General features: G+C 33.1%; 2 protein-coding genes across 4 annotated transcripts in view; one reads left to right on the top strand and one right to left on the bottom strand.

Moving 5' to 3' along the window:
- Window positions 1-2827: 2827 nt before the first annotated feature.
- LOC123705253 (GATOR complex protein NPRL2-like) lies at window positions 2828-14527 on the top strand. 2 transcript variants are annotated; one of them, XM_045653959.1, is made up of 9 exons: window positions 2828-3193; window positions 3326-3417; window positions 3738-3894; window positions 4385-4496; window positions 4725-4957; window positions 6030-6140; window positions 6290-6421; window positions 7339-7499; window positions 8573-14527. In XM_045653959.1, the coding sequence occupies exons 1-9, from the start codon at window positions 3077-3079 to the stop codon at window positions 8763-8765; spliced, it is 1308 nt and encodes a 435-aa protein (XP_045509915.1). In that variant the 5' UTR covers window positions 2828-3076; the 3' UTR covers window positions 8766-14527. The 2 variants fall into 2 exon arrangements, with proteins under 2 accessions (XP_045509915.1, XP_045509914.1); XM_045653958.1 differs by having other exon boundaries at window positions 4722-4957.
- A 2035-nt stretch (window positions 14528-16562) lies between these two features.
- LOC123705195 (proton-coupled amino acid transporter-like protein CG1139) overlaps window positions 16563-26852 on the bottom strand; it is a 35279-nt gene continuing 24989 nt past the window's right edge. For both annotated transcript variants that reach the window (XM_045653878.1, XM_045653879.1), the window contains exons 3-9: window positions 20964-21098; window positions 20482-20632; window positions 19239-19448; window positions 18712-18984; window positions 18301-18479; window positions 17779-17948; window positions 16563-17417 (exon numbers count right to left, since the gene is read on the bottom strand). In XM_045653878.1, the coding sequence (XP_045509834.1) occupies window positions 17176-17417; window positions 17779-17948; window positions 18301-18479; window positions 18712-18984; window positions 19239-19448; window positions 20482-20632; window positions 20964-21098 (1360 nt within the window). In that variant the 3' untranslated portion in view covers window positions 16563-17175. The remainder of the gene's footprint in view (window positions 17418-17778; window positions 17949-18300; window positions 18480-18711; window positions 18985-19238; window positions 19449-20481; window positions 20633-20963; window positions 21099-26852) is intronic.

Here is a 26852-nt window from a genome sequence, read left to right as displayed (position 1 = left end):
TGTTTTCTAATATGTCTCGACTTGGACTAGGATATGTACCTACCTAACTACCTAAAAATAAGTTATTTCTTTTGTTTATTTAAGTTACAAAAACGAACGACGACCCGTGCCAAGCCGGGGCGAGTTGCTAGTTATGTAGGTAATGTATAATAAATAATATGCCATATTTCTATATGATAGAATAACGCTAAAACACCTACTAAGTTTTCATATACCTATCCTCTCCGGACATGTGCCTAAAAAATAAAAATGATAATAATATTATATCTTAAACATATTCGGCCACATGTCACCTTTGATATGATTTACATTTGTACCTACTTCTACATAATGCATGTTGTCTATCAGATCCGGGCTTGTCTCGGTTCAACACGAAATTATCTTAACATAAAGTATTAATAGGTAACATACACTAACCGCCTGTCCCGTCTTTGTCCGCTTTGTATTGCGATAGGTTGTATGTTACTCGGTAGCTTTGTAATGGAAAATATTGTTTTTATATGAGTCTACTGCCTAGACTCTACGTAGTTTTTTTATAAAAACTCATAATTTAAACCTCTTTCTTGCATAGGTACCGAACGATAAGTCATTTTATGTGTAGGTACTCACTAGGTAGGCGTTTACCCAAAAAAATATTTCTCGCATAGGTAGGTACATGAGTATAAAATAAAATATTATGGTAGCATTTTTAAAGTATCTTTTATTAGTAACTAGCTTACCGCCCGCGGCTTCGCCCGCTTGGTCTGTGAGGTCCCATGTCCCCTTGTGGGGTAAGGGGCAGATGCATTATACATCTGTTTCACTGATCGATTTTCTTTTGGGGACAAGTAGGTGATCAGCCTTCTGTGTCCTACCAGACCGAGACATTTTTTTTTTTCTTCGTCTCCGCCGGGAATCGAACCCAGGACCCCTCGATTCTACGCTCACGCGTCAACCACTGTACCAAGGAGGCGGTCGACCCGCTTGGTCTAAACCTAATAAATTAAATATGTACTAAAACTGACTAAAACCTTCCTCTTAAATCACTCTATCTATTAAGAAAACCGCATCAAAATCCGTTGCGTAGTTTTAAAGATTTAAGCATACAAAGGGACATAGGGACAGACACAGAACATATAAAGAGAGGTACAGAGAAAGCGACTTTGTTTTATACTATGTACTGATGATTGATTTTCTTTAATTTCAGTAGGAGTTGATCCGTCTGCGACCCTGGAATGTTACAGACTATTTATTCAAGACCAAGGACCTTCCACTCCTTTTTCTAAGAATCATTAGTTAGGTAGTTAGGTACGCTCACGCAAAAGTCTATAATAATATAATATTTATTTATATTAACAATAACTCGTTACCAATTAATTGGCTCTTAAAGCAGCTTATAAAAAAACTGCTAATGATGTTATGACTTATGATACATATATTTCAATATTTTTCGAAATAATTTAGTGTTCTGACTTTTTTTTCACAAATAAACACGCTGTAAATCTATTAGACCCAATGATTAGACCTTGTAATTATATTAATTTTGGTAGATAGGTAGGTACTTAATAGGTTCAATTGTTTATTTAAAAAGTAAGAACATTATAATTTATAAAATAGTTGTACCTACCTATAATCTACACTAATATTATAAAGAGGAAAACTTAGTCTGTTTGTTTGTTTGTTTGATTGTAATGAATAGGCTCATATAAACTACTGGACCGATTTTAAAAATTATTTCACCATTCGAAAGCTACATTATTCACGAGTAATATAATGGGCTATATATTATCAAGCTAAGAGCAACAGGAGAAACCGCGCGGCACAGCTAGTAGTAAATATACGTAAATGTATATTTATTATTGCGCTAAATCAGCTGAACGAATTTGTATGAAATTTGGTACACCTGAGCTTTATTTAGCACTTCGGTAGGTACACAGTATGCACAGAACTTTAAAAAAATATGGTAGATGATCGAGTATACTAATTACATATATTACTATAACATAAAGGTTGTTAATCTGCAGTACTCTTAGAGTTAGGTAATTTGCAGTACAATATCACAATTCACATAGATATATACGAAAAGTAGATGTTGGGCCATTTCAGACCTATCGATTTGTAAATATATTTTCTTAAAAATAATAATTGATGCAGCCGTTCCGGGGGAGTTTGATAATCACGATACCTTTTTAATATATTATATTCAATTAGAAATTTGTTCATGTATTAATATGCTTCAGGATTTTATATAGGTACCTAGGTACTTTTATACCTAGTTTTAAAATAAATAAATCAATATTTCGGGACACATGGCACGATCTGATCCCATAACTAAGCTTTCGCTTGTGTTAATTGTTATGGAAACCAGATGGCTGATAAACGTACAAATAAATAAATAATTTTAAATAAAGAATAATTAAAAAGAATATAATTAACACACAGATACAGAGCAAACATCTATGTTCATCACACAAATTTTTTCCGCGGGTGGGAATCGAACCCACGACCAGTGGCTTGGAAGACAGTGCCACTACCAACCAAGCCAACCGGCTAGTCAAAATAATAAAATCATATTCATATATAAAATTTGGTACGATAGGAAAACATTTACCTTTTTAACTCATCAATTTTTGTCTTTTTAATTATATTTTTTTAATTTAACTTTAATTATTATAATATTATGATGTTAGTAGGTCATTCTTGGGTCATTTTAAAAAAAATTAGTTAAAAATATATAGTATTTGCACAGATAAGATTAGATTTATGAAATTTTATGGCAAATTTTGACAGTTTAATGTCAACTGTCAATGTCTGCCAAGTTTTGCATGGTCTGTGGGACGTCCTCATCAACACCGAAACTGTCCTGATTTATTAGATTTTTTTTAAATTCTTGGAAATTCTTAAGGAAATGTACATTCCTTTGTGTTATGTAGGTACGAACGAGTTTTCTTTTATTGTTCTAAATCCATAGGTCTAATGGCGGTCTCGAAGTTCCATTTAAAATAGCATAAATGCACCAATGAAGAAATATTAAGTTTATATATTTTGTTCTCGGCGCAGCGAGTATGTTAATCGTGTAAATAAAAAAACATCATAAATGTCCTCCAAAGTTATGGAAACGCGTTATTATGAGGGATGTGGACGTGAGGGGCCTATACGGTGTATATTTTTGGGTGAATTTCACCCTGTTGCTGGCCCCAAAATAGGATGTCAGGTAAGTTTTTTTACTATCCTCCTAAGCCTGTATATAGTACATGCTTTGACGCCCACATGTGTAAATTTTGCAATTATTACTGTTAATGAGAACTCTTTATTTTAATATTTAACATTACTATATACATTTTAGTTCCCAGAAGACTACATTTCAAAGGAACTGTTTGATTCTATCAGTGCTTACATCATTCCAAAACCTCAAATCCAGAAATGCACAATGACTGTGTAAGTATTGTACAATAATACATATTATTATGAGTTTGTTTTCATAACAAATTACTGCATTTTTTTCATTGATTTGTTAGATTTACAAAAAGAAATACAGTATTAATCAATATGATAAATAAAAAATGTTACATATTATATATGTCAGACTAATGTATTTTCATAAAAATTACGAAAATACATTAATTATTTCACATTATAATGTACAACTATTGTTAGTTGTAACATTGAAGGATTTGTGTCATCCACGTTCATTAAATTGTATTATAGTGAAAAGTGATTGAGTGATGAATTTTATTTTATTTAAATTTTCTTTACAGCAATGCTTTAGGACACAAAATAGTAGGCTATCCGATACGAATAGAGAATCCAAGATATGAACGCAACATGTATGTCTTCAACTTGTGTTTTGTCTGCGACAGCTGGTCCAAAACTGTGCAGTATGAACCTGTTGTTAAAAAGCTCGGTGAACATTTGGTAAATAAATATTGTATGAAAATTAGCTAATCTATTGATAAATCCTTAGTAATTTACAATAATTTAGTTTCCGATACAACAGCTGTTTTCATAATAATTCTACAGTATGCGTCACATAAAAAGAACGCTGGATGAAAGTAATGGGGTGTATTTGCGCATGGATCGAGTTTTGCACATAAGCTATGTGCCGATTGTTTTATTTTTGAACTAGGCTCGCGAATCGTGGCTTTGCAACTACCTATTTGTTATTCTTATACCACCTCATAACACCAAATAGACCAATAAATTGCCAATGCGCAGCTTAACCGTCAGCGTTCTTTTTACTTGACGCGACCTTTACCCTTGTTCTTTTAATTCAAGTACAAGTTAAATTTATACTTATGGATTAACTAGTTATTTAATAAATTTAATTTGAAAATGAAATGAAAATAATATTACACTACAAAATTAGTACTGATGTAATAAATACCTTTTTTTTATATTTTTGTAGACAATCATGGAGGAAGAAACACGATTTGTCTCAAGTGGTTCATCCAAGCTTCCAACACTATTAGCTCATTTATTACATGACTTGAACACCTACAGGAGAGCGACTTTAGTCGGTAAGTGGTTAATTTATTAGTGTTCATTTTAATAAAACATAATAGAAGGTGCATGTATTCAGGTCAAAATTTTAAACACAAAAGAAACCTTTTTTATTTATTTATTTACTTTTTATTGTACACAGTCTAATAAAATAAAATCATGCAAAATGTACAAATGATTCAAAGCCATCTGTGAATTCCAATTACCAGCATACTTTTGTTTTTATTAATAATTTGTACCAGAAGGCGACACAGTAATGCATTTAAAAGTGCTCGAAGTTCGTAAGGATCCCCCAGCAGTGCACGATTTTGATGTGCCCGTTCTGGTCTCGTCCGTGGGTCTGCCCAGACCAGGGAGACCGCCGCGGACCAGACCACCTGAAGGGTCTGAACGACAGAGTCAGGAACATCTAGATGTGGAGGACGATGAACCATTTGAGATTGACATGGATGCTGACTGGGACTTGACTACACGACAGGTATGATTGTTTCTAGAATGTTTTTGATTGTACTTTGTTGTACATTTTGTGGCACTTATGTGTTTGTTTAAATATTAAAATGTGGCTGTATAAAGCTTTGCAAATGCAATACAATTTGTTTTGTGTAAATCTGCGAATGTGGCTATAGTAAAAAAATTGTTATAACTTGGTCTTATGAATGGATCATAGATACTTTGCGAGTGTGATTTTCAATGACGATGATGTAGAACAGAAAGCATAGAGAAGGATGTATTACTATTTTTGTTACTATTTTTGTTAAAAGTAATCCAAACTAATGTTATAAATGTGAAAGTTACTCTATCTGTCTGTCTGTTTCTTCTTAACGACACAACCACTGAACCAATATAAATAAAATTTGCTACAGAGATCTTTGCATCCTGAAAAAGATATTTATATTTTTTTTTTATTTATTTATTGATATTACTAATAAAATTAATACGATAGACTAATAAAATTTTATTATAATATTTTATTTATTTATAATAATTGTTATAGCCTTTCGAAATTTGAAGAAATGAGATTGCCTGCAATTTGGTTTTTAACACTTTAATTGCTACTACTACATATTTAACAATATTGCGAAGTTAATTTGATTATCTAGCAAATATAATAAGACTGTGAAAAATGGTCTGCACTTTGCAAAATATTTTATGTTTATATTGCAAACAATTAGTGCTGATTATAGGCCCTAATTTAACGAGAAGCGAAATAAATATGCGATATTTAACCTATTGAGCCCCAAGCGGCCCAATCGGTCCACGACACAATAGATTTTCTATTGTGTCTGTGATTCCGGGGGCTGAGTTATTAAGAAACTAGTTCAAAACTAAATGATTCAATTATCTGGTACCAAATCAGTAAATTTTTCTTAAATGTGCTCCCTAGCTGTGCGATTTCACCCGCGGACGAACCCACATGCAAAATGTAGTGTTTCTATAGCTTATGTGTTATTCTGACCTATATTCCTTGTAGGACAACAAACATCCAAACGTCCATACAAATGTACTCTACTTAAGAAATTTATTATTATTAAAGTTTTTTTTTCTTTTAGCTATTGCCTTTCGTAAATGGATACAACCATGTTTCAAAAATAGCCTCTGACACTAATGTTGAAAAGACGCTAGTCAAATCCTGTATACAGAACTTAGTTTATTATGGCGTTGTAAGTATTTATTATTTTTTATTGTTGCAAAATCGCATCATAAATATAAATTTTAATTCAATTACATATTTGTGCTTAAAAAAAGTAGCGGGAGTAGTTTTCTTTTGTATTTTCACTAGAAACAATAATCGATTTTTTTACACTTTTAGGTAACACTAATCCCAGTGCTGAAATTCAGTAACATGTACCGAGCGACCCCGAATCTCAGCCGACTGTTCAGTGACCAGGAGATGCAGAAGTCTTGTCTCACTTTTATCAACAAAGGAGATCTAAAAGAAAAGGTATGTTTTTAAGTTTATACTTAAGGTTATACATGTCTTTCAAGTGCAGATAAGTAGTCTATTGTCGCGTTTATTACTAGGGTAATATTCGAGAAAAAATGAGAGCAACCCTCTCTTTCCCCATTGACTCCAGGAATTTTTGTGACACAAATTTTCGTTAAATTCCAACACTTTCGACTTCGATCTTTATTTTGTTATTGCCTTGTTGATGCGCCAGACTGGTACAAATAAATTGTTTTTTTGTACTTAGAAAAACTCGTTGAAGTGCTAGTAGGATCAAATTAGTGTAAGAGCACGTGCCAAAAATCTGTGCTAACCTGTAAAATAAATATTCAGCGGCAACAGAAATACATAACCCCTGGAAAGTTTAAAAATCCAAATATCACTTTTCATGAGATACAGACTGGTCGGTAGTGAAAGACGAACGGAAAAACAAAGAGGGCCAAGTTTTACTTACCTTTTTGGTACGGAACCTTTATAAAAATGTGAATTTATAAATTTTGGGGCACTATTTACTATTAAAATATCCATTTTTGACATCGTATCTTTTCAACTTGTGTCGACATATTAGAAAAATGTATTTGGAAGGCTCGGATTTAAGGCTTTTAACATTATCCAACATTTTGAGGTTAAATCCACCAACATTAATTAAAAACTGAAAATATATATTATTACTAGGTTACCGCCCGCGGCTTCGCCCGCGCAGTCAAAGAAAAACCCGCATAGTTCCCGTTCCCGTGGGATTTCCGGGATTGCGTTATTTTCTCGGGATAAAAAGTAGCCTATGTCCTCTCTCGGGTATCAAAATATCTTCACACCAAATTTCATGAAAATTGGTTCAGTAGTTTAGGCGTGATTGAGTAACAGACAGACAGAGTTACTTTCGCATTTATAATATTAAGTATGGATATTTGCAGCCATCACTAGCGGACGTGGTAACAGTGTTGTGCGCGCTGCAGCAGGGCACGACTCTGCGTGCAGTGTGCGAGCGGCACGCGGCCGCGCTCGGGCCCGCGCTCGACGTGCGCCGCCTCATCGTGTTCGCGCAGCTGCACGGGCTCGTGCGCTGCCTCAAGCGGTACGTAACGCGTAGTCAGCTGAAAATTTGGAGCTGGCCTGATTTATTTTTATTTATTTATTTATTTGATTTATTTCAGATAATTGCAATATCCATATAATTGTTAGTATCTTGTTACCTTAAAAAACTATGTTATAGGTAAACCAGAATCTGATGGCAATTATTTATCACGTGACTTCAGAGGTGGACTAATTTAGAAAAAAGAAACATACTACAAAAAATAAAAAAACACTAAACATAAAAGGAATATACGTAAACTAACTAACACGTGCTTCACTACTACCCGGCTTAGTCACGTTGACGAATAACTTAAGAAGCGCCCCACTAATGCACTGTGTAGTCACGTCGACTGACTACAGCTCGAATAACTTAAGAAGCGCTCCACTAATGCACTGTGTAGTCACGTCGACTGACTACAGCTCGAATAACTTAAGAAGCGCCCCACTAATGCACTGTGTAGTCACGTCGACTGACTACAACTCGAGTAACTTTAGACGCGCCCCACTACTGCACTGTGTACTCACGTCGACTGACTACAACTCGACTAACTTTAGACGCGCCCCACTACTGCTCTGTGTACTCACGTCGACTGACTACAACTCGACTAACTTTAGACGCGCCCCACTACTGCACTGTGTAATCACGTCGACTGACTACAACTCGACTAACTTTAGACGCGCCCCACTACTGCACTGTGTACTCACGTCGACTGACTACAACTCGACTAACTTTAGACGCGCCCCACTACTGCACTGTGTAATCACGTCGACTGACTACAACTCGACTAACTTTAGACACGCCCCACTGCTGCACTGTGTAGTCACGTCGACTGACTACAGCTCGACTAACTTAAGACGCGCCCCAATTTGTTTAGTACTGAATGATACAATGTTTTATTAAAATAACTCATAATATGACTTTACCTAAGTACGCGTATAATTCTAGCTGGGTTAGAGCAAGTAATTAGAAAGAAGAAAGAAAAAAAGAAAATAACAATTAGTACTTTTCAAAAATAAAAATAAAACATTGCGATATCAATATCAGAATTAGAAACATGATTTTATTAATTCCAGATACCCAGTATACATCCGCAGCACGAGTCGGCCGAACGGCTTCAACACACGCGTCGACGCAGCAGTTGGTATCAGGCGACTGTTCACGGGCAAGCACTGCGCTGATGAGATCTGTTGTATCGCGAGAATCGACCTGCCTACCCTCGACCAGATTATAGATGACGACCCCAATGTTGCGGTTATTTGGAGATAGATATTCTTAAAAATTTGACGCTTTTTTTGACTACTTGATAGATAGTAAAACCTTCTTAAAATATTCTGACCACGAAAAATTTGACAGTTCGAAACTTAATTTTGACATTACAACTATTTTTATGACATAGATAGTAAAGCACCCTCTTTAAATATTATGAGCATCACAGAATGAGCATGCAAAAGTATCTAATCTAATCTTGTCATTTTGACTATTCTCAATGACATAGATGGTAATAACCCCCCTTAAAATATTATGACCATAAAAATCTTATAATCTTGACATTTTGAAGCTATATTTAACAATAGTGATGACAAGCCCCTCCTCAATGGTGACCTTGCAGATTTGACATTAATTTTCAACCCCCCTCAAAAACGTGACTAAGAATTTGACGCAAGCACTCTGGTATAGAATATGGTAAAGTATAGAAAAATAATGAATAATTGATAATTTAGTATGGTCTTTTTTTACTTTTTTTTTTTTTACGTAATTAATTTATTTTTGTATACTTTATGTTTTAGTGAATGTTTACGGTGATATTTAATTTATTTTCTTATTTGCGGATTGTAGCTTATATTAGTATTTTGTATGTAGCTCAAGATGCGGCTGTCATCGCAATCTTACGACACAAGTAGTGAAAATGTTTAGTCAATTTCCATAAAAATTCGATTTTTTATTTATTGAATGAAATGAATGCGAATTAAAAAAGAAAAATTTACGATTTTTAACCGACTTCAAAAAAAGGAGGAGGTTCTTAATTTGACCGGTATATTTTTTTTCTATCATCTCGCACCTATACTGTGAACAAATTTCTGTATTTTATAGATGCTTCAATTTTTATATAACTCCTTTGACTTGACATGTAGACATGATGTCTGGACTTGAGTTTTTTTTTTCATTGTATGATATCTATATTTTCTATTGGATAATATCATTGTAAATTATTATTTTTTTTATACTGTTAAATAATAATTTTTTGACTTTCCAACTCATGGAACAAAATTTAATGTATAATTTACTATTTAATTGAATTTATTTCTCATAACAATAAGCAGTATTAGCAAAATTTTCAAACAATGTGTAAAGAAGTAGTTTTGCAAACATTTTAATGCGATTATCTCTTTTGGTTACAGAAGACTTAAATACATACTTACATTTTTTATTTATTAATTCATATTGTGATTTTTTCAATATTCCACTTTATAACTGAATTTTTCGCGTACGCCCATTGAGATACTATTACTACGTATAGAGGAGACACCGCCAACATCACTTATGTTCCGCTCAACACAGGTCAACCGGCCACACTGCACTCAGTCGCTTTAGCGCGATGATCACGTTCACGTCTTGTTTGTTTTAAAGCAAAAAAATTAGTTGTTTGTGAAGTCGGTTTACTGACGATAGTTGAACGTGAACGTCTTAAGGCCGATTGTGCTTCTTTGTCGCTCGTTCCGCGCTCTTGCTTGCACTTCAAGCATTACATGGAACGCCAGAGCGAGGTACTGCCGCATGAGTCATGTTTTTCCGTGCCTGCAGCCGGCTCTATCGAATTATAAGACGTTGTCACGTCCAAAAAACATGAAACTCATCAAATATGCACTCGAGTGTGTTACAATATTGCACTAATAATTCAAGTAATTCGGCAAAGTGCAGAGGAATAACTTTTCGTCGGTAATTTATGTAGATAACAATTTTTAAAACTTGGTTCGAGTAAAATTTATGGCGGGCGCCATTTTGCGTCATTAATTGTCATAGACTAAAAATTTAAGAAATGGCATTGCGCATGAAAGATGTTAAGATAGATATATTGGATGACGTAAATTTTTATAGTGGAAAATAATAATTTTACACATTTAGAAAAGATTGTACTGGGGACATTACTTGAAAAAAGTTTAAATTATGAAAGATGAAAATCAATTACCTTCGTATCAATTGTTTGTTACATTGATTGTTCTTAATTGATAATTAATAGACATAATGTTTATAAAGTGTCGCCGTTAACGGTGAGTCGAAGACATCGCTTAATCTATGACTCACAAGACAGTAGGCACACTGCGCCCGCGCCGCTTGTCGCACAGATTTTGTATGTGATTTCTTCTCTATACGTAAAAATAATAGCTCAATGCTTTCGCCCGCAAATGTTCGTCGCATTGGCTTGTATCACTTTCTTCCTAATTTAAAGAAATATCATTCATGTGAGGGAGAAAGAAAGATGTAAGTGTATTTTCTCAATTACCGCAACGGCTAAGTCTATCTTTTTCCATTTTATGAACGCTTGTGAGCGTAAAAAAGGGACAAAAAATGAATGATTTAATTTTCGTGATTCCACTAATTTGTCCAGTTGGCACTAATAATAATTAATATCACTAGATATAAGTTTGTATGCTTTTTAGGTTGCGGATTTGTCCTTTAATTTATTTTATTTAGCCGCCTTTAGACGAATAACAGTATCGTACTGCCGACGTAGCATTTAGATTGGAAACTATCGAATATTTGACCACGTTGGGTCACTTGCAATATAGAGATAGTGAATATTTATTTTCTTTCTAGTTTAATGCATGTTGAGCTGTGCCATAGTATAAAGAGAACAAGTAAGTTATCTTCTAACAAAGCTACATCGCGCCGTTTGTATGTACGCGGATCGTTTGGCCACGCCCCGCGTTCATACGTACGCAAACCTGACGCACACAACGCCGCTCGGTTCCTTCTCATGGACCGTTCTCGTGAGGGCCGTGGCATTGCTTCGAGCGGTCGGTGTTTGTTTATACAATTATTTTAAATATTAACGTGACAAGTGACAACCCTGCGTTTCGTGAGTTTAGGTACCGTGCGCTCCTAAACGCAGGAAGACGGCCTACTTGTCTCTTTATACTACGTCTTTCGGGGCAATTGTTATCTGAACAAACATATATAATATTTTGTTTAAGACTTTATATAATGACGAATGAGTATTAATTGAGTGAATTTATTTTAAGCTATTCCGAATAGATGTATACAGCAAAATTACCTTTAATTTATTTTTTATTTCAAATTTTGTCAAAAATGATAGATTCGATTTCTCATCAGTTTTTATCAATTAAAATTTCTTAAAATTTACTCTTATAATTTCCTACGTTGATCAAAATTTGGGTTTGAAAGTGTTGTTTATTTGTGAGGTCTTTTTGCTATCAATATAATAATGATAATATTTATTGCAAATTTAAATAATAATTATACAATATTTGTTTATTGAAAAGGTGAAGTTTTGTAAGGCCAACATTTAAATAGATATGTATAATAAAACCCAAACTGCATAATGTGATTAAGAGTTTTCAGGAGAATATTAAGATACTATATAATTAATGTTTCAATGAAAAACTCGGTAACAGTATTAAAAAAGCTTTCCGTTTATTACACCGTAATTTTATTTAAAAACTTTTTTATAAATAATCCAACTACTGGGTTTAACTGAATTAGGGACAAGACAGTGTGAACAATAATGTTATTGGATTTTTCCTACATGAATAGGCTGTAATGAATTTAAAAACTGATATGAAGTGTACTTAAATTGAAAGATATCCGACTGATATTGTATATTATGAAAGGCCTTTATAGTGTTTTTAATTGGTGATCTATAATAATATCAACGTAAGCAATATCTTTATTCTAAAGAAAACTATTTGATAAAATCTAAATTACGTAGAATATATTCCTTCTTGTTCCTAATTGATTATTCACAACATATTCAATACATTTATTTGATTAGTCATAAAACGTTATTAATTATATTTCACTGCTTGTGCTTTTATAAATGTTTCACAAAATTAGTAAATAAGTGTGGATATCGCTCTGTGGAGTCGAGCGTCAATAAAAAATACGCTTTAACGTGAGCTGTGAGTGTATTAGAACGAGGGGATGTACATCAAAATTTTATTTATATATATTACACTAAATTTTGGGATATAATGTGTACCTTAAAATAGTATGCGACTGATAATATAACTTGTCATTTAATAAATAAATGAAAAAGATACAGGACCAGTTTCTCCGCTTGTTGATAATGTAGCCTTATAGCCTATTTGACGCATTATGGCATTTTTATACGTTATTTGTTGGTTTAACCGATAGATGAGATAGTCAGAACTTATCAGAAAGCTGTGAAACTGGACTCTGGAAATCAACCAGTTTAATACCACGTGCTTTTTTAAATGTACAAATTTCATAAGTGCAAGTATGTATGGTATAAACCGTGCCAATAAATAATGTAATATTAGAGAAATGCTAGTGTAGGCTCAATACAAATGTGAATTTAAAAAAAAATATGCACGCCCTTTTGAAATTCATTATTTATTGGAACGATTTGTAAACCTATGTTCTGTTATTGTTATTTTTTAATTTAATGTTAATAGAAAGATGATAATAATATCTATTACATAATTGTATTTTTGATATGTTTGCTTGAATACAGAATACATATTAGAATATTTATAATATTTAAAGTATATTCCCCTCTCGTTTAAATCGAATAAAGTGTGAATGAACGGTTTAGCGTTCGTATTGGACAGTATTATTTTGTAAGCTATAATTTTGAATTTTTTTGAACAGTGTCTTATTAGGAGGTTAATGGGTAAGGTTTAGGAAATGGCTGCCCATAGGTACGGACGTGGGTTTTAACTTGTAATTAGCTAAATTTATATTGAAATTGTGATCCCATTTTCAATATTTGTTGTATTATACATTGGTTTACGGATGCGGCAAAAAAATGGCAAGTTTTTTTGTCGAGGAAATATTTGACAATTCATATCGATGCGAATATTTTATAATAATTGTGACAAAGTTGAATTATTCGACGCATAATGATATGAGGTGAAGCAGGTATGGGTATAGCCATTTGCTTATGGAAACGGATGGACTGCGATTGGTGGGTACTTATTTATTTTCTAAGTATTTATTTGTAGTACAAAGTAGTTAGTTGTAGCTCTTTGGTGTATTAGCGTAATGCGATGTCCTACTAGCGTTGTGTGTTTGCGCAAATGTTGATTACATGAACCAGTGAATATAATATTTTTTTGTCTATAAAAGTCTGTACTAAAGAGAATATTTTGATTATATAATATAATATTTCCAGTGTAAACACAAGTTTATTGTGTAATTATAATCATTGTAATGGCATTTCCTAACAAAGGTATTTGAGATAAAATTTTGCAGAATTGATAAAATTCTTTATTTTTATATCATGCAACATTTATTGTCATGTCTTCAGCATTTATAAAATTTAACTTGTGTTATATTCTCATTTCGTTATAAAATTGTAAATAAGTTAAAGTCACAAACTACAATAAAGTAATTTATGCAGTTAACATAGTTCGGATACAAAATAATAATAATATTCCGCCCGTATTTTTATGCGTAATGAATTTTTCATCGATTTATTATTAAAATTATTTTTAGACATACCTAATTGGTTTGTGTTACTTTATTTGATATGTAAATGTGAATTAATGTGAGACTAGTTTTTTGTTATAAATTTAGATACATATCATTTTCTAATTTATTTATTTTTTGTCTCGAAATTGATACCTATTTCTTCTCATTCTATATGTATTCGATTTAGAGGGTTAATTATAATTGGTTTATTTTTTGTTTATGGTGAAAAAATAATTTAATTAATGGTTTTAAAGTAACGTATCAACGTTTGTGCAAATGCCGAATTATTTATGAATTTTTAACTTCACATCACTGTCTGTTAGAAGCAATTTATAATAAATATTTAGTGAATCATTCGTTTTTTTTTTTTTTATTATTTGATGCCCTTATTCTTAAGTAGTAATAAAATCTGTTGTGTTTAATCCTAGTGGTCTTTATCAAATGTTCAATAATAACTACTTGTTACTCGTTTATCTAATATTATATAATATTGGAATTTAAAATGCAATTAACTACCACTTAAGAAACTTTTTAATCCATTACAACAAGCTTACAACACAAATTTTACGTTACACTAACTTAACAGCACAACGGTTTTCTTTGTAATCGTAAATATATATATATACTAATTTAATATTATAAAGCTGAACAGTTTGTTTGTTTGTTTGAACGCGCTAATCTTAGGAACTACTGGTCCGATTTGAAAAATTCTTTCGGTGTTCGATAGGCCATTTTATCGCCTATAGGCCTTAGGCGGGAAAAACGCAGGGCGCAGCTTGTTTTATATAAAGTGATAAAATTGGTTAAATTATAATTATTATTAAAAGATCTCTCTTTGTTATTTGAAGGGGAAATTGGAAATGTCAATATTAAAACAATTTCTATAATATATATAATCATTTATTCGAATACACAATAACATCACAGGTATCATAATAATAACATATTGTTATGGTCCTTCATATAAGTAATAATCTAGAATATCTTATTAATTATGAATATCACAAATTCGTTAAATTATATAGAAATAAATATATGCAAATCGAATGAGTGAATAAATTAAATTTATTGAGCTATGGAAGATTTTTTTCTATTTTTACATGAGATGGAATAAATAATTAATAACAATCACAGTAGCACCGCTATTTAACATATAGGTAAAGTTAATTTATACTTAATCGTAATAGCTACGTTTAATTCACATTTGTGGTAATACTAAAAGAAAAACAGGTCACTCTTAAATGTTCCTATAATAATTATTACTAGAAGGTACTATCATAACAACGTATTGGTACGGGAGCTAGCAACGTTTTAAAAAAAGTCATTTTAGTATAGTTGGGTTTTTGATATACTGTTTCTCTTGCTATTTCGGTTAGAGTCCGGGCTGTCTGGCTGGCCGCAGTGGTTGCGTTTATTAGTGCGCATCTTATCTGCACAGGAAAATATCCTTAATTTAAAGTCATTTTTTAATGCGTAATTTTTAATCTTTTGCCTTTAGATAGATCCATCAGACATAAATTTTTTATTGCAAGACGTTTTTTTCGTTGTAAAATAGGTGCCATACGCAATTTTTATTTCAAAATAACTAAAATGTCATCGAAATAAGTGAAATACATCAACATGAGTCCGCTTATAAGGTAAGTAATAACTTTATTATTTATATTATATTATCCTTTTTTAATACTTATATTGAATAATTATTAAACTAATATTTTTAATAGATGGTTTCATATTTATTACACTTTTGGGTATAAATATGAATTTGATGATATTTGTATTTTCTAGTGTTTGATTTTACGCGAGTATTATACATTTTGAAATTAAAGACTCGGGAAAATAATACAATGAATAAATCGCATTTAAAATCCGTTAAAAAGTCTTTAATTTCTTGATGATATTTGGTTTTTATCAAGTTTACATTAATGTCCTATTTGTGGTTCGTTGGGAAAAGAACGCAACATGGTAGATTGTTGCAAAAAAATTGTAAATAGTAAAATGAATATTATATATAGTATAAGTAACACAGTGATTACTTATCCTTCACGGGGACTCATCTTTGTAGAATTTCACTTATTTCGATGACATTTTAATTATTTTTAATAAAAAATCGCGTCTGGCACCTATTTAACAACGAATAAAACGTCTTGCAATAAAAAATGTATGTCTGTTGGATCTATCTAAAGGCAAAAGATTAAAAATTACGCGTTAAAAAATGACTTTAAATTAAGGATATTTTCCTGTGCAGATAAGATGCGCACTAATAAACGCAACCACTGCGACCAGCCAGACAGCCCGGACTGTAACCGAAATAGCAAGAGGAACAGCATATCAAAGAACCAACTATACTAAAATGCTCACTTGTCAACGTTGCTACCTCCTATACGATATTGATAAAATTCGCTAAGAGAATTGTAAATTTCTTATCAACACATTACGCATTTTTGCATTCACGACCTCAATTTACTCAACAGTTCCCATTAAATGTAAAATCTTATAATACATAACTTATAACATGACGTACACGAATACAAGTCTACATTATTGAAAAGCTATGAAACTTAACATAAACTTAACCAACATTAGGAATCCTCAGGACAATAGTGTCAGATACTGGCACTGGTTTTAATGAGAGATGCCCCCGTACAATGATGTCATAAATCAATATTATTGCCACCGTGGAAAAATGACTACACTAAATATTATGTTGACTAGCGCCATCACTTTCCCACATGGGAATAACATCAAACAACACTCAAGACATCGTCGTAACCCCCGAATATCTGCGAAACGACTGCCTATTTCACGAAATAATTTTCCATTGCACAATAGGAAATACTTAAAGTCACAATATGAGTCAATTTGTTTGAAAGAGTACACGTGACAAATACACGCGTCATTTTAATGAAGGGTTAAAAAGGAAATTTCACAAACAAAAAGTTTCTCAACCCCCCCCCCCCCCTTCTGGGCTGTTTGACCTTTCCTTATTTAAAGATTACATATAAAATCATCCACGGAAGAATTTTATTATTTGTGCTAAACTCTCGTAAGTGCCGGTGATGAAAATAAATAGTCCAATGAGGATGATTAGAGAATTCTTGAGTAAAACGAATAGAGTGAGTTGATTTCTATGTGCATCGTACACTATTTGTATGAGAGGCGGGAACATTAGAGCTAGCGTGGTGCTGCTGATGGCTCCGACTAGGGATATGAACAAACCCAGCTCTGGTATCGATTCAGCGAGGATAACTGTAACAATGAATTTTTATATAACTAAAATATTATAATATTACACATTTTATGAAGTCGGTGGTTGTGAGGATGCAATGGAATGAATATAAAAATAAAAATTGTTGAAATTGATAAACAGATTAAATTTTTGTTACATCCTTTGGTAACTAGGAAGCGACTTATTTATAAAACAAAATAAGAAATTGAGATTTGTAGGCATACAATTGGATAAAAGATACTCCTCAGCTATGGCGCAATAAACTAAAGTGAAAATCTTTATGCAAGTATCTGTTTGATAAATTAACTTATTACTTACACAAAAGTATGAAATAAGTAGTATTATCTAAAACACCAAAAACTATATAAAAATCAAACTCACAAGTAATCATAACTATGAATGCCCTATAGCCCAGCTCCTTAGCGACGGGCGAGCTTTTCCCGAAGCGCTTGCGCAGCGCAGGCCACGTGATCGCGATCGGCACGTAGAACTGCAGCGGGTATGTGAACATCATGGCGAGGGCTATCAGACCCTGGACTACTGTGCTTAACCTGGAGAATAAAATTGATTATTGAAGAGGAATATAAATTAATTACTTATTCTGAAAAAAAACTTGTATCTTGGGCTTTAAGCTTAATGTGAGACGAGGAAGGTGTCACAACTCCACAGAAGATTGGCCTCAAGAAGTAGTATATGAAAACATAGTAATGTCTCGTGCAATGAGTGGAATAGCCCGGATGCCCGTTACTTTTTCCCATCCTTCCTAGTCCAATCCTTCTTATAAGCAGCGTATTTGCAGAGCCAACCACCAATTTAGTAGACCGCTCCAATATAATTATGTCTAATGTCTATCTATATACGTTGGAAAAATGTGTCATTAAACAATACTTAAATACTACTTACACTTGTCCAGGTGGTAAGTTAAGACTCAAGCTCCCTGCGACATCTTCTCCCCATTTCAGGTATCCAAGGAAACCCATGGAAATAAAGATGGCGCCCACCACCACCATACCAACATTCAACACTCCAAGTGGCTTTTGAAATTGGTCGGGTTGTCTCATCTCATTCTTTAAAGGTAAAACCTGTAAGTAATAATATTATAAATTGTTAATTTTCACCTAAAGAATCCTCAATTTCTCACCTGAGTACCTATATTGTATACGTATCTATACAGAAATTTTGGAAAAAGGTAATCGTGTCGAACTCTAAAACGTGGAAAACTTTTAATATTAATATCTATCTTAAGCTTAAAAAAACACTTTCAACTAACTCTTGTTAAGTAGGTACCAATATTTTTAACAGAATTTAACTTACCAGTCCGATCCCTTCAAAAGCGTACACAGCAGTGCCAAAATACAGTGGCAGTTGTTGCCAACTGGCCAAGTACACCCTGTCCTGAACTGGAGGCAGGTCCTGGGCAGCTTCATACATCACCACACCCACTCCCACGGCCATCAACACGTTGGCGAATGTAGAGAATGGTGTCAGGTACTTGAGGTTGCGCACCATACACGATAGGAGGACAGGAATGACCACTATTATCATGTGCACTGATAGGTCTATGGTAACACCGTATTGATCGCAAATCTGAAAAAAACACGCTACGAATCAAACGATAAGAACCGCTCGTCTGTTTGATCTGAAAATTTATGACCATAAACCTTAAGTTTTGTTCATGCTGATTTTTAGGAACTGTGCTATAAAGATGTTATGCTGAGCAATAATTTGACAATAATTGCTAATGATTTTCTAATATTGAAGAAATGATAGCAATTAGCACAAAATATCATTTATGTAATTGGTCTTCTATATGTCATTATGTTAGTTTTGAGTCCGCATACCTGTTTAACATTATTCGCGATGAAGACAATGTAAACGCAGCAGAATCCCAATTGTGTGATACACAGGAATGTATTGACCATAATCCGCATGGTGGAAGCCATTTTTCTCAACCGCACGGGACCATATTCGAATACCAGCGCCACGGTATCCGCGAAGCCTGGTGGTCTGTCCCTTTTAGTTTCACGATACATCGCCTCGGAACAGTTTAACTGGGAAAGGTTACAAATACATTTTTATATAATAAAGCGCTATTACCTAACTAAATATATTTTCGTAGGTACTAGAATAGGTACCCTGTGTGATGTATCTTCAAAGGTTTATCTTTGATGAATTATTTCCTTTTCTACATATATATGTCGTGGTCATATCGTAGATTTGATCATTTCATGATATGAGTGGTCATTTCACGAAATGGTCGCATATCGTGAAATGGCCAACATAGTTTGATCAGATCGTTAAATCGTCAACGTTTCACGATTTGGTCATCCACATTTGGCCAGATCGTATAAAATATAAAGAGTCCATAAAATATTAAAAAATTTCATAATAACTATATTCTAAAAACTTGTTCAATGTCATTTAAGTTCGTGCCGCGGCAGCGGCCGGCGAATGCCAGAAGCGAATCGTTTTTGCAATAGAAAACAGTTAGGTTAGGTTAGATTTTGATAAACAACGCACGAGCCGAGCGAGCAAAGCGAGCGTGCCGCGGCAGCGGCCGGCGAGTGCCAGAAGCGGATCGCTTTTTAAAAAACAAACAATTATAATAATATAGTAGTAGTTTCTTAAATTATTTTATTTAAGTCGCATTTTTTCTTAAATACACATAAGATATCCACATTTTCCATAGTACTCGTACCTCTTCGTCGTAAATTCTTTGCTATGACTTTCTTCATAATATTGTTATTAAACGAATTATGAAGTTTTTAACTGCGAATAATTTAATTTTCGCCAGCGGCCGCCATCTTATCACATAAACACAGAGCTTGCAGCGCCTCTACCAACGATTAATGTAACTATTTTACGATATGATCAAATAATTTTGATCATTTCATGAAAAAACCGTGCGTTAATTGGCCATATCGTGAAACGATTTCTTATCATTGATCTGCCCAAACCACATCATGATGTGGCCAAACTAAATTGGCCATTTCACGATATGCGACCATTTCGTGAAATGGCCACTCATATCATGAAATGATCAAATCTACGATATGACCACGACATATAAATCACAAAACTCACAAGTAAATGCTGCGCATGCACGCATATGATTCCGAGCACGGCGGTCATAATGGGCGAAAATACGATGCCGCCGTTCTTGAACGCGTCTCCCATAGCCAGCAGTCCTGTGCCGATGTTACCTCGGAAGAGATGTAACATTGTATCCAGGTACCTACAAAAAAAGCTCAAAGTAATGTAATCAGCCTATCACGTTTCCAATACAACATGCTGCAGCCTGCGGGCAACGGCTAATTACGTATTATCATTATCCATATAACATTTTCTAACTATGTACCTATATATTTTATAGGCATTATATTTGGAAGTATTTACCCGAATATTAAAATTATTTTACTAACAGAAAGCTATACTATTCAGGAGCTGTAGGTACCGTACAGCTGTACCGTACAACTGTGTATTTATCCAGAGTCAAGTGCCAAGGATTGTAAAATTTAACAGCGTTGAACTGCGACCACTAGTATCTAATCTGTGACCATACTCACGATGTGGGATGTGACACCTGGTGGTGACCGTCGTCCGCTTCCGCCTCTTTCCCATTCTCGAAGTCGCGCTGTCCTTTGTTCTTCAGAATTATTTGCTCCCGCGACTGGTAGGCGCCGTATCCCTCTGATAGATTACTGGAAGAATTTTTATCAATTTCAATAATAAAATAGCCTGAGTAGATTTGTATTTGTAGAATAGTATTCATATGGAAAAATGATTATAAAGTAGGTATAAAGTAGGTATAAGCGCACAAAATTCGTTATAGGTATGCACGCTTGTTCTACAATGACATTTTATAGTGATTTGTTGAGACATTGAAATGTTTGAATAAGGGAAAATAGGTGATATATTTTATGTGAAATAGAGATGAGGGAGCTCGTTTTTCGATCAAGTAGGTACTTATGTGACTCAATTTTTTATTTGATAACAGATAAACAAGTCTTAATTTAGTGTCCTTTGTTTGGATATATAACGACCATGCGCTTTACGATTGTAAAAAGAAGACTGTAACTTGGAGAAATAAAATAAACTTGTATTATTTGTACGGTTTATTGTCCAAAATTATAAAATATTAAATAATTATAAGCACAATAATTATAAGATAATTCGTATGATAATAAGTGACCGTTGAAACTTACTTCATACTATAACTTTTAATAAAGAACTATTATCGAAGGTATTATTACACTTTTCTATGCCATTTTTAATGACAAAATGAGTAAAAATAACATTGTTATTTTCGTAATGCTGTGTTTAAATGTAAGCGCAACCTAACCCAAGAAATACGGTCACTGACTCGCTAATCATTAAGGTCAATCGAATTGCAGAATGCTTATATAATACCTACATTTGATAGAATTATATCAGATTGTAAAGAATTTCGGCAAGAACCAATAAAAGATTTATATTTTATAAGTTATCTGCTAAATAGCTGAGCCGCAGGCGTTGCGCCCTGTCTTGACTCGGGAAATAGGGATTCATTCTTATATTTGAAGATTTGAAGATATCATTTTATTTTTATTTCTAGTGTCATTTAATGAGACGTTATAATATGATAAGTGATGATAATAGATTTGTAAAAACATAATACAAAAAGAAAGCAATTGGAAATAAATCTTCCACTGAATTTATACTGTAAGATTGAGTAAACTTTTTTGACAGCAAAAATATTATAAACGGACGGGTTTACTTTAACTAGAAAAAAAATCATTTTAAATGTATTTATTTTAATCTATAACTTAGAAACTATTATAATATTTTACAGTCATGCAATTTGTAGATACCATTGTACCTAATGCTAAAAATACAAAAGGAGTAACATCTTTAACACGTGTTACTCTACTTGGGTAATATTTATCTGTAAAAATATATTTATGTAAACAAATTTCATTAATCGTCAACCAAATATAGAATACTGTTGTGTGGTTTTACAGCTAGTTAAAAATATATATTATTGCCTAAGTACTTTATCTATGGAGTAATCTGACCTACTAACCAGCACCTTATAGTAATACTGTGCCTCCAGTGAATAAGGGAATAACTCAAAAACAGCACTTTTCAGGAGAGACAAAAAACTATATATCAATACTAAATCTTTATAACTTCAAATTTTTAAGCTTGTATGGGTAAGATATGATGTTAGACTTTAGTTTTACATATGAACACATATTGTAACAACCCAATAAATATACTTTTTTCGTGTTTTTTTGTAGTTGTGGCCTTATGAACGAGTACTTCATGGAATAACTCAATGTATTCACATAATTTTTTTTTGCTCTTTGCAATATAACGACTTATGCCCTAATGCACTATGTTCATAATCACATAACACGACTTATATTATTGCCAGCTTTGGTTTTATAGAAATGATGCGACTTATTATGCTTGAAATTTGTGTACTTTATGACTCAATTGAGGCCTTTTAGTGGAACAACCATGCACGTAGCTTGAAAAACGAATAAAATCAACGGATTTTTATCGTTATTAGATATAATAAAAACAAAACGTTCATATGCATTTAACCCTAGAAGTCCAATCTACGTAAATTTGACGTACACTGCAGCGAAATATCTTTGTCTTTTCTATATTTACCATCGAATCGCTTCGAAATCCAGAACCAACTCATTAGCCGTCGAGACCTAGCAGTACATAGTTGGCTCATCCCGGTAAATTCCGCCATTTTGTAGTAAAGAGGATGTTGTACGTCATTTTGACGTAAAATTGGGCTTTTCGTATTTTTTACGATTGTTTCAAATTTTTTATTTTGTGATGAAGATGATTATATGAATATTTTTTTTCCAAGTCACGTTTTACATGATATAGTATTAGGTATATACTATATATTGAGTATAAAATAGCATCCAGAAAACTTTAATACTAGGACGAAAAACCTTCAATTTTAGTAAATGACAATTATTGTCCTCCGCTGGATTTGGACTCCAAGGAAGAGGATTGGGTGGCTGAAGATGTTGTCCGGAGAAAAACCGAATATGTATGTCATGGTGGTTATACAATGAGGATACGTAAGCACTATAAAGAGATAAGAGAGAAGCTCGAAAAACATATTCCGGTATGTTCAGTTACCTTACAGGGAAAGTTATAGGTGGTCAGTGGCGATATTTTACGGCATGATATGGAATTTCAACAATTTCTATATCATATGATATCAAAATAATATAGATAAATAAAGAAAATACAATGAGCCGCAAAGATTTTATGAAAAAATTAAGCACAGATTTGAAGGTGCCTTGGATGCAAATACGACTAGTGGCACGCACTTTGAAGTATCTTGACAAATACAAGACTAGAATTTTGACAATATCCCAATTTTTTCAAAATATGTGGTACCAGAGTATCCATAATATGTTAACGATAATGCAGGGCCAAAAAAGTATCGATATTGCGGATTTTTTTTTCCTATAAAAAAGGCAAATCTACAGTGGCTAATACGCTTTATGAGAGTACTTAATATTCATAATAATTGTCAAGACTGGTTATAAAAAAATTTTCTATACCTACGACTATAATTTATAGTATTGTTGTAGTTAGATTAAATTTAAAAAAAAGATTAAAAACTAGTTATTTTTTATAAAACTTACCCAAATATGAGAAGAAAATATAAGTTTAATATTTTTGTTGGCTTTTTTTAGATGATTCAATTATCGTTCTGTATTTATTTTTGATATAAACAAAGAGTATAATATCATGCACTTAATGTTTTCATTAAAACTGTATTTTTAATATCTATTGCAAAAAATAGTTAATTTCCATAGAAATATTATTAGTATCCCAAGTTAACTGATAAATAAAAAACGATTGAAAAATATTATTAAGCAAAAAGGTTGGTGTCCGTTGTATCCGTGCAGTATTCAAATAGACCAATAGCAACACGGCATTAATGCGAAACCGTCTCATGTCCGCAATTGAACCAATGACACTAAGAGTTGTTCCTTTATGCTCATGTTAGAAAAATGACACAACTACGTTTATATACTAAAATAGTGTTAGCACGGATGGAACAAAATGAATTAAGTCTTTATTCAAAAAATAGAACTACACATATGTCTTTGTGTTCGTGGGTTATTTTGACTCGAGACGAATAGTTCCTTTGCGATTGCCTAAAATGATGGATAAGGTAACTTATACCGTTAATCACACCCTACTTATACCCTTTGGGTCATTCGAAAAACTGGGTTAGGATGCAGCTAGAGATATGACCTTTTGATATGTTGTGTATTTTGACGAGCTGAATCCAATGGTGCAATAAAAACCAAAGGGAATAACTCGTCTTACTCCCTTATTCACTGGAGGCACAGAATATACCTACAATATCTTCACAAAAAAAATTTGTTTTATGTTCATGATGCCATCAATTCATCAAATTTCATATAAAAACATCCGATCTTTTATATTAATATTTTAGTTAATAGGTACTAACTTGATTCTTATGCAAATCTTCTTATCTTATAAGATCTAAGTTATCATGATTACCTATTATAACTAAAGAAACATTTACAAGGAAATAAAATATTCATTTACTGCATGACATTGACTCGTAATGATAAATTCCTTAGTAAAATAATTATTATGGTTATATTCATTTAATTAAATGTATTGAAATAGGTAGTTAAGCAATTATAAGGAATGTTAATTATTTTAGAACTTTAAATTAGAATAACCTACTTTAATACTTTAGATTTGTTTCGATAATAAAAATAAATTATGATAATTAGTAATTATTCCTAGATATTATTTACGACATACCTACATAGGGTACCTATTTACAATGTTAAAATTTAATAATTAAAATAACAATCTAGCTGAGTTTTTTTACCCAGTCCTCAATTTAAAATCACATAGAAACTGTGGTAATATGTAGTTATAGTTAAAAATTAACAACAAAGATATTTAAACGGAGAATAATAAACTGATCATATTACTACATCAAGTAATAAGAATAACAAAAATACAGTATCAGCAAAATACCATCACTCAAATTTCACAACTATCACTCAATAAATAACGGGATCACTTCACTCAAATTCAAAAGATGTTATTTATCAATTTGTTTATCTGTCTATACGTTTTTCTGGGTCTGTTGAAGTAACCGGCGACTGCGTTGCCCAAACCAGACGCGGCTGAAGAAACAATGTTTTGCAGAGGACTGTTGAATCCTTGATAACCGGGATTGAATTGCTGGAACCCATTGTAGCCGTTATTCGAGGGCCCGTAGCCCCCGAAACCCCCTTGTCCGAAACCACCTTGTCCACCTTGGCCGTGTCCACCGTGCCCATGACCACCGTGACCACCATGGCCGCCATGTCCACCATAGCCGTGACCACCGTGACCGTGACCGTGACCGCCGTGTCCACCATGGCCATGACCACCATGGCCGTGTCCACCGTTGCCATAATCAGCAGGATACGGTGCGACCGGCGCTGGAAATCCGCCACATCCAAAGAAGTAATTAGTAACTGGAGCAGATATATACGTGCTCGTGTAATCGCCCCCAAATGATCTCCCGGAGCAAGGGTTGTTTTGATGCTTCTTCCTCTTTCTGTGCTTTCTTCCCAGGTCCTCATAGTCATCTATTTCCAGATCTTTAGATGCCGGTCCGTCTTGAGAAAGCACGATTGTTATGGTGCATTGCAGGAGCAGTAGAATTATTGTAGTTTTCTGAAAACATAGATACTACAATTAACCTTTATTATTTCCATCGTACATAACGTCTTCTAGTCAAAAGTGTTAATAAATTCTTTCATAGCACATAGGTATCACAATAACACGCAGTTACACGTACATTAAAAAAAAACATCTCGCAATGGCAAGCAAATACTAAACGAGTGACACTGAAAACAACTTTGTTTAAATGTAACTATTAGCATGTTTAATTATCACATCGACGGTTCTCAGAAATCACCTTAAATTATAATTCCATATTAACTACTTATGGCTCGTAATATGACTTCCAAAATCCAAATATTTATTAACAGTTGTATTATTGCTAAGGCAAGTAGCAGAAGATCGCACTTATAATAATAAAAGAAATATATTAAAGGTAAAGAGAACTTACCATTGTGTTCGGTGGTAGGTCTGGTAGTCCAAGAAGCACTGTATCACCAAAACGCGGGATAGAGTCAAAAGTGAAAGTGTGATCCTACGCAAAGTTATCGCAACGCTGAGATGGTATATTATATGGGGATTTCTGTTAAGTAATGGGCTTTCAAGGCCCTTTGCAGCATAGTCACAACTAAAAAGTCGAATCATAATCAGAAGAAATCGAATGTTTTAATTATTATTACCAAGAAATAATAAGCCTTTGTTATTGATTATATGAATAAATGTATTAAGTAGTGGGAACAGATTGTTTCAATCATGTTCCTCAAAGA

The sequence above is a fragment of the Colias croceus genome, chromosome Z (assembly GCF_905220415.1).
Source record: "Colias croceus chromosome Z, ilColCroc2.1".
Taxonomy (NCBI): domain Eukaryota; kingdom Metazoa; phylum Arthropoda; class Insecta; order Lepidoptera; family Pieridae; genus Colias; species Colias croceus.
Note: the sequence above shows the minus strand (reverse complement) of the source record. Positions and strands in the feature narration are given on the sequence as shown.

Excerpts from the sequence above, each read along its gene's own strand:
- LOC123705253 (XM_045653958.1), top strand. The coding sequence starts at position 3,077 with ATGTCCTCCAAAGTTATGGAAACGCGTTATTATGAGGGATGTGGACGT. Across the intron at positions 3,194-3,325 it reads GCCCCAAAATAGGATGTCAG|TTCCCAGAAGACTACATTTC; the intron begins GTAAGTTTTTTT and ends TATACATTTTAG. Across the intron at positions 4,958-6,029 it reads GGGACTTGACTACACGACAG|CTATTGCCTTTCGTAAATGG; the intron begins GTATGATTGTTT and ends TTTTTCTTTTAG.